At 40.8% G+C, this 12956-nt stretch overlaps 1 protein-coding gene across 1 annotated transcript in view; it reads right to left on the bottom strand.

Moving 5' to 3' along the window:
- Positions 1 to 12956, bottom strand: part of GLDC (glycine decarboxylase) — a 99365-nt gene that overhangs the window by 23817 nt on the left and 62592 nt on the right. The window contains exon 16 of the mRNA XM_058695417.1: positions 4232 to 4307. Coding sequence (XP_058551400.1) covers positions 4232 to 4307 — 76 coding nt within the window. The remainder of the gene's footprint in view (positions 1 to 4231; positions 4308 to 12956) is intronic.

The raw sequence follows: 12956 nt of genomic DNA, 5'->3' as shown, positions 1-12956 counted from the left end.
ACAAAGGAAAAGGCAAACATTAAAAGTGAATACAGTCAACCATACTTAAGCATAAAAAAAAGTTTTAAATTTTTTAAATGTTTATTTATTGTTGAGAGAGACAAAGTGCAAGCAGGGAAGAGCAGAAATAGAAGGAAACACAGAATCTGAAACAGGCTCCAGGCTCTGAGCTAGCTGTCAGCACAGAGCCTGATGTGGGGCTTGAATCCACAGACCACAAGATCATGACCTGAGCTGAAGTTGGACGCTTAACCAACTGAGCCACCAGGCACCCCTCAAATAAAAAAATAAAAAAATTAATGAATATAAAACATTGGCTAAAGGCCTAAATTAAGAATTCATACCAGGGAAGCTCTGCTGAAATAAATATATTCAAGGTAAAAACCATCCTATGGTACACTGAGTACCCCTTCAAATGCCCATGTTCTAATTCTCAGAATCAATGGATGTATCCTTATGGCAAAAGGGACTTTGAAAATGCGATTAACTTCAGGCTCATGAGATGAGAAATTAAGGATTTTGAAATCTGTCTGGATTATCAGTGGACCCTAAACACATTCCCCAGTACTCTCAGCAGAGGGAGGCAGGTGGAGGTTTGACAACAAAGTAAGTAGAAAATATGATGAATGGGGGCGCCTGGGTGGCCAGTCAGTTAAGCATCAGACTTTAGCTCAGGTCATGATCTCGTGGTTCATGGATTTGAGCCCCACATCAGGCTTTCTGCTGGATCCTCTGTCTCCACCCTGCCTGCCCCTTCCCAACTTGAATGCACATGCACACACACTCTCTTTCTCTCTCTCTCTCTCTCAAAAATAAACATTTAAAAAATACTTTTAAAAACGACAGGAAATTTGAAGGACGAACAAGAGGATGGAGTGATGGCAAGAAGGGGCCCCAAGCTAAGGAATGCAGGAGGCATCCAGAGAGGCAAAGAAACATTTTCTCTCATGGATCCTCCCAAAGGAGACTGCCTTACCAATACCTTGACTTTAGCCAAGGGAAACCAATCTCAGACTTCTGGACTCCATAACCGAGAAGATAAATTTTTGTTTTTTCAAGCCATTAAGTTTGTAAGAATTTGTTACAGCAGCCACAGAAAACTAATACATATCCTGATATAAGGAGCAGCAGAAAAAGTCTCAGCGGTTTTGTCAGTGACTCATTTATATGTTGCTATTATACAGTTGTTTTTCTATGTAAAATTAGGAAACTTTAGTATTTTTTTTTCTGTAATTTTATTTAATGTTGGTTTTGCCTCACTTTAAAATTGTGCGGTCACAAGGGAATGGATGTGATGCTTTAGTTTATATAAAACAAATCCTCTTTGGAGCATTTATGCCCATTTAGATGGATGCTGTTTTTCTAACTCCCCAATGTACCTGGCATAAACCCAACCCATAACTCATTCTCCAACACTTGCTGAATGAGTGAAGGATTAAGAAGGAGTGCTCATTTGTGAGGGAAAATCAAATTCTTACCACTAAGAAAATCTAAAAACCAAATGCCACTACTTTGTCTCAGGCAGTTAGGAAGAGAAAAATACTCCCATATACATTTTGGGGGATGTTTTTTGGTATTTTCTGTGGGGTCAATGTTTTCTGTTGTATAAAAACCACATCTCTGCTCGCAAATCTAAGTTAATATTGGACTAACAAATTGAGTTGTTAATTACAAAGGGTTTAAGACAATCCCTGGTGTTTGTTAAACAAATTTATAGTCCCCCAAATTAAACTGGTAAATCAAGAACTTGGTTGTTGCATTTTAGGAACCTCTGAAATTTAACCCAAGAGCAAATGTGAAAAATAATTGCCAAAAAACAGCTTAAAATAAGAGAACCATCAGGGACTCGGGTGGTTCTGTAGCATACAATTTCCCCACACTCCTTTTCAAAAAAGAAGGATGTATTTTACTGGATTCCATTAGGGTCTATTGTGCAGGAACAGCTGTCTGAGACTCTTCTGATATGGAAAAATCCTCCCTGATTATTTGAGTAATAAGTCATTTTCTTCTCTAACTGAAAATGTCAGCTTTAATTAAAATATTTAATCTAGAAAGGATGCCAACATTTCCAAACTTAAGAGTTCTGTATTTCTACAAGCTCAGGGACTGGGTGGCCTTCCCTGTCTCTCCCACCCTCGGCCCTTCCCCAGCTTCAGTGGCTAGCTCCCTGCAGTCCTTCAGAATGAAAAAAATGACACTGTGGTTATAGCAGTGTGGACAATGGTCAGAGAAGAAACATCACATGCAGGGGGACAGACATTGAAGAGAGGACTGGAAAACACAAAGAGAATGAAAAGGAACCATAAAGGATCTGTCAGTCACAGAAGAACTCTGCCCAGGCCCAATCAAAAGTTCTTTCATCCTTTCTGCTTGACCTTTCTGGTTTGGTCCCCCACTCCTGGACATTCACAGATACTTCCTGATGTCAGAGTGGAGACCTGGAAACAATAAGGGGTGGGGAGCATCACAGATTTGATGGAACCTGGATTTTAGCATGACCACTACAACGCAGATCTCAAAAATCTCTTTATAAAGCAGGGGCAGGAGGAGGATGAGGAAAAGGAGGCAACATGGAGGTGGTCACACAGAATGAATGGATCCCTTCCCAGGATCCCCAGACACCCAGTGGTTAGAAAGTATAACAAGGAGTTCCAGTGGCTACCTTAATACATGGAAGCCACAGAGAAAGAACAGAAGGGGGAACTTTTAATGTCAGTCACCTGCCATTCTTTCCCTGGACAACATGAGCTTCAATGTTTCCTTTCTGATGCTATGATAGTGCTGAGACTCTGAGGTCCAAAGAATGATTCTAGTTCTAAACTAACATTTCCTTAGAAACTTAAAGAATTCAAAACCACTAGGAAACCCAACTTGGAGTGTCAGGGACTGTGTCTATCTGATTTATCACTTAATCTAACTCAGGACTGGCACACACCGTGCCTTGTATGTAACCAGGATTGAATAATTATTCAACTAATGATGTCCTCTTTTTCAAAGATTTTTGAAAACTAGTTCTACTCCCCAACTAGGACAAAGGCCTGAGAAAACATACCTGTGAAATCAGGATGGATAAACAGGAAGAGAAAGAAAATTCTTTTTTCCCTCCGTTTTTGAAAGTGAAGTATAACAGTTTTCAGATTCTCCATTGCAAAATACAGGCAACTAGCCACAAATAATCTTCTAGTTTTAATATACCCAGAAATGGACTGAGATAGGGCCACCAACTTCTGCACTCCCACTAACTTGGGCAACCAGAACTAGCCTGGCACCCTTTTCTAAGTTTCCTGGGATGGGCAGTCACTTTTATCCTGCTCCCGACCCCTACCCACTGCTCCCTCTAAGAACTCCACCTCCACAACTCAGTGGAAGTTCTCGCTCAGTGTTCGTCAACACCAAAATGAAGACCTCAGAAACAGGCTCATTCGCCACACTCTGAAGCCTATGTCAGATCAACTGCTAGAGGCACTGCTACCTGGAGATTAGTGGAGTCCAGTCAAGCCCATTAGCACCTGTGGGTCCCTAAACAGGCTCCACAAGCAGTTTGGACCCTGGAGACTAGACTCCCATACTGAAAGCAAAAACTGAAGCAGAACCATGAACTCTGCTCCACCATCTTCTTTTGCTGCTTAGAGATGACAATCCTCAATAGGGAATTTATTTATTCAATAAATATTTTATTAAAAAAATTTTTTTTAACTAATCTCTACAGCCAATGTGGGGCTCAAACTCATGATCCTGAGATAAAGAGTTGTGTGCTCTACTGACTGAGCCAGCCAGGTGCCCCTCAATAAACATTTTTTGAGCACACATATGATCAGAACTGTGTCTAGTCACAGTGGGGTTACAGGAGAATTAAAGGCAAGTCCCTACCCTTTGTCCAGGTGTAGGGCCAGGACTACACAAGGGAGAAGAGACCTGGAAGGGTAACATTCCTGCCCCTTCCATCCTTTGCAACCTGTGGAAAGCAGTTCCACGGCCAACTGGCTGACTTTTACAGACTGGGCTTGAGCAAAAACCTTTATTTTCAAATGTTTTCCCTCAAAATGGTCCGTGGAAGTGTCTCCGGGGCAAGGATCGTAATGACCAGTTCAGGGAAATCTGTTTCTTGATTATATGTTCCCTAGCTGCTTCCAAGAAGCCTTAGAAGGAGTGCACCACAAAAGAAAAGGGACTCTGAGAGCTGGACCCACTGCCCCCTGATGGTGGGCAAGCACCACCTGCCCATACTTACTGTCCTGTGTCCCTCTCCTTTCCCCTCAAGGTAAGCTCGGATAGTGGCCAACCCAGCATATTCCCCCTGGGCTCCGCTGCAAAGACAAGAAGAGAAGGGTCAGGGCTTTGGGCCTCTTTGTTTTCATTGACTCATTCACTATTCACTGGGCAGGGACTGCATGTTCTCCATTTGACAAAAAGGCACTACCAGACACCATGGAAAGTTCACCTAGGATCTCTGCACAACCTAAAAGCTCTTGAATGACCACAGAATGGCACCCAGTCCATGTACTAAAGCTCATCTACTCCTACTCAGAAATGGGCCTTTCAAACCTCGCTCAGTACCATGTATCTACGAATTCTATTACAGAAAATTTCAAAAATCACACAAAAATAGTAGAATATAAGGAGCTGCCATATACGTATTATCCAGCTTTAACAATTCTTGGGTATGGTCAATCTTTTTCCAACCATATCCCACACTAACCCCCTCACTCTGAACTAGATTATTTTTATTAGGTGGGCTCCACACCCAACAGGGGGCTTAAACTCACAGCCCAGAGATCAAGAGTTGCATGCTCTACCTACTGAGCCAACTAGACACCTCCTGAACTAGATTGTTTTGAAGCAAAACTCAAGTATCATATCATTTTATCAATTAAAATGTCAGTGTGCATCTTTCAAGGAGAACAATTTTTAATAACATTAATTACAATTATTACACCTAAAACCAGAATTTGTCCATACCACATATATAATCAGTGATGATATTACCCCAAAGGAACTATGCCCTTTGAGTGTGGCAATAGTCTTTTATTCTTAGGTGAACTTTGCCATGCCCCCATGCATGTGGCAGCTAGAAGCTGCCCATACCCAACTAGGCAATCCTTGAAGACACCAATTTAAGAGCACACTTAATAACAGTCCAATGAGCAATACTGAGTCAATCATAAACTGTTACTTAATGTTCTCAGTAGTCTTTGCAGAAGGAAAGGGAAGTGAGTAATAGGTTTTTAAATCCCATTCAAAGTGGTTATTTCCTCTATTTTGCATAATTATACCATCCCTTAATCCTGTAGAAGACCCAGTGGTTTGGGTGTTCATCCACTCTAATCATCCCATAATACTGAGATAACACTCTAAAAGTACAAGTTGTAAGAATAAGATAAATTTCTAAATTTAAAAACTTCTAAAAGCTAGGGGTGATGGGTGGCTCATTGGGTTAAGCGTCCAACTTTGACTCAGGTCATGATCTTGCAGTTTGTGAGTTCGAGCCCCACGATGTGCTCTGTGCTGACAGCTCAGAGCCTGGAGCCTGCTTCATATTCTGTATCTCCCTCTCTCTCTGCCACTACCCCACTCATGCTCTGTCTCTCAAAAATGAATGAACATTAAAAAAAATTTTTTTTAAACCAAAAGATAAAATTTGGAGCACTATTTTTGTTTTGTTTTGTTTTGTTTTGTTTCCTTGTTTGTTTTATTTTGAGAGAACACCAGGACAAAACCAGTTGGATTTGAAATGTTTTCAAACTACTGTGGGGACACTGATGGTCTGGTGTTAGGAAACAGCAGAACTGAGGACTTAGGTCAGGAGAGATAACAGGGAAGCATCTGGGGCTTATAGGCTGGCTGGAGAAAGAGAAAGTGGTGACTTGCAAAGCAATAGGATAGGGTAGATTAGCTAAGTAATAGTAATAATAAGTATAAATTGCTCCATTAATTAAACACTTCCTACTTAACAGGCACTCTGCACAGAGTACAGAGAAATGGTAGCCCTTGTTGTGGGGGTTGCCACTAAAGCATTTTACATCATCTTATTTGGTCCTTATTTAATCCTCCCAATACCCCCATATGATAGGTCCATCACCCCCATTATGTACATGAAGAAACTGAGGTTAAAGTGTTACATGCCCACATGGCCAACAGTGACAGAATTAGACTTCAGTACAAGTTGGCCTCTCAAGGAGCCTCATGTTTCCCCTGAGAGCAGTACTGTTTCTCCGAGCACATTGTGCTTCCCAAAGGATTCAGAGCTGTGATTTTCTTTCACATAACCCTTGTCGAACTAGGGAGGGTTGGCTAACACATATAATAAGTTTCTTGTCACTTACACTGAGTGAGGTCTGCCTCTTCCCTCTTCCAAAGAGGTAGGCAGACATGAGTCTTCCATTTTCCTGTCTTTGGAAAAACAAGTTGTTGCTCACTTGTTGTTTTTATTTTGGAAACAGAAAAATGAATATGCTTCAGCAAACCACCAATACCAAGTTACCTAGCCTCTGTTTCCTCATCTCTAAAATAGGGATAATAATTGTACCCATATGCACTCAGTATTTTGTTACTGTTATAACACAATCCTATAAGTGCACTGTACATTGAAAATTATTTTAGAACTCAAAGTACTTTGTGTGCCTGTCTTATCTCAATTAGAGTGTAAGCCTTGAGGGTAGGATATAGTTCTCAGCATATATAGAACAGTACTCTGCATGGACTTTGTTCAAAATTTAGTTCCCATGGCCATATCATGGAAAGAGCCTAAATGTCCATCAACTGACGAATGGATTAAGAAGATGTGGTTTAAATATACAATGGGATACTACTTGGCAATGAGAAAAAATGAAATCTGGCCATTTGTAGCAACATGGATGGAACTGGAGAGTGTTATGCTAGGTAAAATAAGTCAGGCAGAGAAAGACAGATACCATATGTTTTCCCTCAAATGTGGATCCTGAGAAACTCAACAGAAGACCAGAGAGGAGGAGAAGGAGGGGAAAAAAGTTATAGAGAAGGAGGGAGGCAAACCATAAGAGACTCTTAAATACTGAGAACAAACTGAGGGTTGGTGTTGGGGGAGGGGGGAGGGGAAAGTGGGTGATAGGCATTGAGGAGGGCACCTGTTGTGATGAGCACTGGGTGTTGTATGGAAACCAATTTGACAATAAATTTCATATTAAAAAATTAGAAAATAAAATAAAATAGCCAAAAAAGTTGGTAGAAAAAAACCAAAACAAACAAAAACAAAAAACCCCCAAAATTTAGTTCCCATCTCCAGCCGAAGCAGTCAACATTAATATCCTTTCTTCCATGGAAAGGGGACTCAACAAATGGATTCTATACTTACCTTTATTTTTTTCTCATGACTTCTACTCATCTTATTTTGTTGAAAACCAATCAAGGTGTTCAGAACAGAAATGAAAGAGAATGGAACTGTGAGCCAGTAATCCAAGAGAGAGGCATTATCCTACGGATGATCATAAGTGCTAGATGTGGCAACTTAAAACTAAATGCCACATAAGGAGCGCCTGAGTGGCTCACTCGGTTAAGTGTCGACTCTTGATTTTGGCTCAGGTCATGATCGCACCATTCATGAGATAGAGCCCCTAGATGGGCTGGCATTGACAGCACAGAACTTGCTTGGGATTCTTTCTCCCTCTCTCTGCCCTTATCCCACTTATGCTCTCTGTCAAAATTAATTTTTTTTTAAAAAACCTTAATAAATAAATAAATAAATAAATGCCACAAAGGCTTATTATTGGGATTCTATTAAAATAAGAGGAACTAGTGCCACATGTTGATGGAAATTATGAAAAATAACTGCTTATCTCCATAACCCAGATTGAGAGTCCATCAGAAAACCACTACATGTGGAGAAAAAACACAGCAAAAACAGTGGTTTTCTGACATCCATTTAAATTGAAGTGGTTGGTGGCTTGGATCTGCAGAGTTGGCCACAGAAAGGAGGACACTAGTGGGTGGGGAGCCTCAGACCCACAAAAGTGTCAAGTAAGCATAAGCTTAAATTGTCTTAGAAAAACAACATCCTCCAGTCATGGCATATATTCAGGCTGGTGAAAGAACTGCTACATATTGTACTGCTAAACACAAAATGAGCAAAGTCTAGCAGACAACATCCTCCAAAACACAGACTCACTGCACAAAAAATCTATAAGAAGTCATAGACTATAAGAAGCTATAGACTATAGAACAAGTACAATGTCCCACAAGGTGAAAATAAAATGCAGTTGATGGGATTCAACAGTTTTGTAATGATTAAACTAGACTATTAGTATCAGTGTAGAATTCTAAGTGCAATGCTAGTCAGTGTGAACTTAGCAAAAGGTTTGGGGGGGGGAGAGGAAGAGGGTAGAATTTGAAGATGGCATGACAGAAACAGGGTGACACTACAGCTCTTTTGCTAGAAAGAGACTAGAACTAGAATTCAAGGACACAAATGTCAATGATTTTTATCACTTTACCTTCATCTTTGCTAAGAATCCTGGGATTTAGAAATACTGCAACTTAGTTCTACCTGGAAAGGTTTAGTTTTTAGACCTGTGGAACAAATTTTTATTGGACCTTCACACAAGATGAATCCCAAGGGAGACTTAAAGACTTCTGCTAGATGTTAGAAATATGACTGCAGATGATCTAACAATCAATGATGAAGAAGGAATAAGGCCTGCTCATACAGATGATTGTGGAGAACATTCATGGCGAGTAGTCACAGGTAGAAAGCTTAGCACTCCTTAAGCATAAAACTAAAGATGGCTTAAGATAATGAATGAATTTTGGGGGCACCTGGGGGGCTCAGTTGGTTACTAGTCCAACTTCAGCTCAGGTCATGATCTCACTGTGAGTTCAAGCCCTGCATCAGACTCTGAGCCTGGAGCCTGCTATGGATTCTGGATCTCCCACTCTCTCCTACCCTTCCCTGCTCATGTTCTCTCTCTCTCAAAAATAAATGTAAAAAAAATTTTTTAAAGAAGGTTTTTATCTTAAAAATTGGGGGGGCTGGGCAGGGGCGCCTGGGTGGCTCAGTCAGTTTTAAGCATTTGACTTCAGTTCAGGTCATGGTCTCACAATTTGTGAGTTCGGGCCCCACGTCAGGCTTTGTGCTGACAGCTCAGAGCCTGGAGTCTGCTTCGGATTCTGTGTCTCCCCCTCTCCCAACCCCTCCCCCGTTCATGCTCTGTCTCTCTCAAAAAATAAATTAAAAAAAAAAAAAAAAAGAAGTAGGAAGGGAGCAAACATTCCCAATCACTATCCATTAACAAGTTATTGAACATGTGACCCAATCACAGCATAGAGGAAACTCCCACAGCCTGGGACTTCATAATCTGGAGGGAATGACCCAAGAAGTGGGACAGTCACAGATTTTCCAGTGATAGTGGTGACCCTTCACCTGGAGTAACCCTGATTTGTTCTCTGCTGCAAGCCTCCCTTGGGTATTGTCACCTAATTCATAGGTGGATTTGAAAGTTTTTTATTATAAAATAAAACATTCATGTGTTTAAAAAACTTGCATCTATATAAAAAAAAGCAACTTCTCCCATTCTTCCCCATCTAATTCTCCAAAAGGAAACACTATTAATGATATGGTTTTTAAAATTTTATAATTTTTTTTTAATTAACGTTTATTTATTTGTTTTCAGAGAGAGAGAGAAAAGCACAAGCTGGGTAGAGTCAGAGAGGAGAGACAGAATCCCAACAGGCTCCGCACCATCAGTGCAAGAGCCCGATGCAGGGCTTGACCCCAGGAACCGTGAGATCATGACCTGAGATGAGATCAAGAGTCAGATGTTTAAACAATTGTGTCATCCAGGTGCCCCTGTGATATATGTTTTGATGTCAAACTCCCCTCAACCAAACACTTTAATAATACCACTATCAAGTGCTTGGGAAGTGACCAAGTGAAACATTAGCTAAGAAACTGACATGGTGGGATGCCTGGTGGGAAGAATCTGACTTTGGTTCAGGTCAAGATCTCATGGTTCATGGGCTGGAGCTCCACTTTGAGCTAGCTCAATTTCTTTCTCTCTCTCTCTCTCTCTCTCTCTGTCCCCTTGCTCACTTGCGATCTCAAAAGAAAAGAAAAGAAAAAAAGAAACTGACATGGTAAAACTGATCCCAGTAAGATGATCAAAACAGCCACTGCTTCAAAATGACCCACTTTAGTCCATGGCAACATCCTAAGACACCTCCAAGAAAATAAAGTAAAAAATGGCACTGATTCCTATCTTATGAATGGAATAAATAGGGTGACTGACAATTTTTCCAATAAACATACCTTGGAAGCAATAGGATATTAATCAGTCTAATTCTGTTGCTTACCTCAAGTACCCAAACACTGCCTGGGTCTCCATTCCAATGAGCTTATAATAAAAATCTCAATGTATCATTCTGGAATGTTCTTACCAATCTGTATCTGCTTTAAAAAATTTTTAATGTTTATTATTTGAGGGAGAGAGAGAGAGAGACAGGGAACAAGCAGGGGAGGGGCAGAGAGAGAGGGAGATGCAGAATCAGAAGCAGGCTTCAGGCTGTGGACTGACAGCAAAGAGCCCTACGTGGGGCTCGAACACACAGACCATGAGATCATGACCTGAGATGAAGTCGGCCGCTTAACCAACTGAGCCACCCAGGCACCCCAGTCTATATCTGATTTGACTTAAGCTGAATTCTATACTTAACCTTTAGATTCTGTCAAGAAACATCTGAATAGATCCAGCTGTTCTAACCATTCTGATATCCGAAGAGTATGTTAAAGCAATGGTTCTCAAACTTAAATCTCCAAAGCATCAGCATCACCTGGGAACTTGATAGAAATTCAAGTTCTGAAGTACTGAGTCAGAAATTCTGAGGGTGTGACCAAGTGCAAAAACCACTGCTCCAAGCCTTACAAACTGCAAAAATCAAAATATGCTTTTGAGAGTTAAGGAAATTGGGGGAGGGGAGGTCCTTCTCACTATTTTCTGTGTCCCCAAAGATGGTTCTCTTCATCCTTCACCCTTGTTTCTCTTCCTCCTGGTGTTCTGAGTACTTCTTTAGGAAATCAGTCTCTGACCAGAGGTCTCTGATATCTGGCTTCCTGGAGTTCTCTGATAGGAGGGTTCTGAAGCTGCATCAGGCTCAGTAGGAAAGCATTATCAGAGATTATCAATGGTATCAGTCATGTTAGAGCTAATTAATCAATTATGAGCTCAAGAATGGGGGTGTGGGGGGTAACAACCATCAAGTGTTTTGATTCTCCTTACTGTAAACTGTCCTGATACACACATGGTGGTCATGACTTAGTCTTCAAAGGGCAGTTTCAAAGTTCAGTCCACTGGAAGATATTAATCATCTAACTAAACCTTCCTCTGTGGTGTTCTTTCAGGGCAACACACTTTCCACACCTCAGTGATGCACATTAGAATCACCCAGGAAGAGTTTTAAAAACCTTGATTCCTGAACTCCACCGTAAGGGGAAATTCTGATGCAACTAGTTTGTGGAGTGAGAAGAGCATCAGTATTCTTCAGAGTCTCCCCAAGTAATTCTAACATACAGCCAGGACTATGAATCTCTGTAACCCCAGTGGTTTTCCCAGGATGGTAGTTAAAACAGCACATTAGCATCATCCAGATACTTGTTAGAAATGCAAAATTCTCAGGCTCCAAACTAGACTTACTGAATCAAACTCTGGCTGTGAAGCTAGCAAGTTAATGAGCTCCCCCAGGTGATTCTCATGCGCAATAAAGTTTGAGATCCATAGATTATGCCCTGTTTATACACCTTTATTTAAGAACCTCCAGGGAAGGGGAGCCTGGGTGGCTCAGTTGGTTAAGTATTTCTGACGCTTGGTTTCAGCTCAGGTCATAATCTCAAGGCTCTTGAATTCAAGCCCCGAGTCAGGCTCCATACTGACAGTGTGAAGCCTGCTTGGAATTCTCTCTCTCCCTTTCTCTGCCCTCCGCTACTTGTGCTTGCTCTCTCTCAAAATAAATGAATAAACTTAAAAAAAGAAGAAGAATCTTCCTGGAGATTCTGGAAAAGCAACTGCCAGCCTCAATCTACATTCAAGATCATAGTTTGCTGCTTTTAAAGACAAAAGCAACTTATTCACTCTTATAAGCCAAAGGAGCTAATAGTAATTCCAGATTGTATTTCACATTAGATATCTGTGGAAGGTGTTAATTACTGTTGCTGTGTGCCTCAAACATTACATTACTCAGCATTACATTACCCAGCAATTCCTGGAGTGTATTTGTGAGCTGCTGAATGATTTTAAGAGTGTCACAGTGTAATGGGGAACAAGTCAAAGCAAGCCACACTGGGCACAATGGAAAATGGAAAGGTAATTAAATATTTTATGGCGATTTTCTTCACCAAACTGGAAATGTTCTCCAGGTTTGTAGATTGAGCAAATAAATAGGAGAAAGGGGGACAAGTTTCTTGACATTTTTGTTTCAAGTCTTTTAAACACCTTTGGGATCTTAGGAATCCCAGAAAATAGACCTAATAAAGGTTTAGTCACATGAACAAAAGATTTTATGCCACAATTTATCATAATAAAATCCTTTATCAACTATAATCACTGGCCATTCCTCAATTAAACCTCACTCAGATCAATAACATAGCATTTGCTTTCTTGCGGTATAGGACAGATGCCTACATCATCACTAAGGAGGAAGCCATATAACAGAGGTTTGGAGGCCTCCACACATTGTGGGTGCTATCCTTACAACTTTGAACTGCTGAATTTCCTTTCAGAGAAAAATCCTCTGACAAGAAAGCAAGTCTATATCCAGGCATAAACTATTAGAGAAGGAACAAAAGCCTCCTGTAAGCATAATGTAGATAGAAGTGTACTGGATCTGGACACTATTGAAGGGCCTAGCAGCAAAGATGAGGTATAGAAGTCAGGGCCATATATGCAGAAACACTCAGGTTTGTCCCTGAAAATATAGTTCTCTTACACAGGCCTATT

The sequence above is a fragment of the Neofelis nebulosa genome, chromosome 12 (assembly GCF_028018385.1).
Source record: "Neofelis nebulosa isolate mNeoNeb1 chromosome 12, mNeoNeb1.pri, whole genome shotgun sequence".
Classification (NCBI taxonomy): domain Eukaryota; kingdom Metazoa; phylum Chordata; class Mammalia; order Carnivora; family Felidae; genus Neofelis; species Neofelis nebulosa.
Note: the sequence above shows the minus strand (reverse complement) of the source record. Positions and strands in the feature narration are given on the sequence as shown.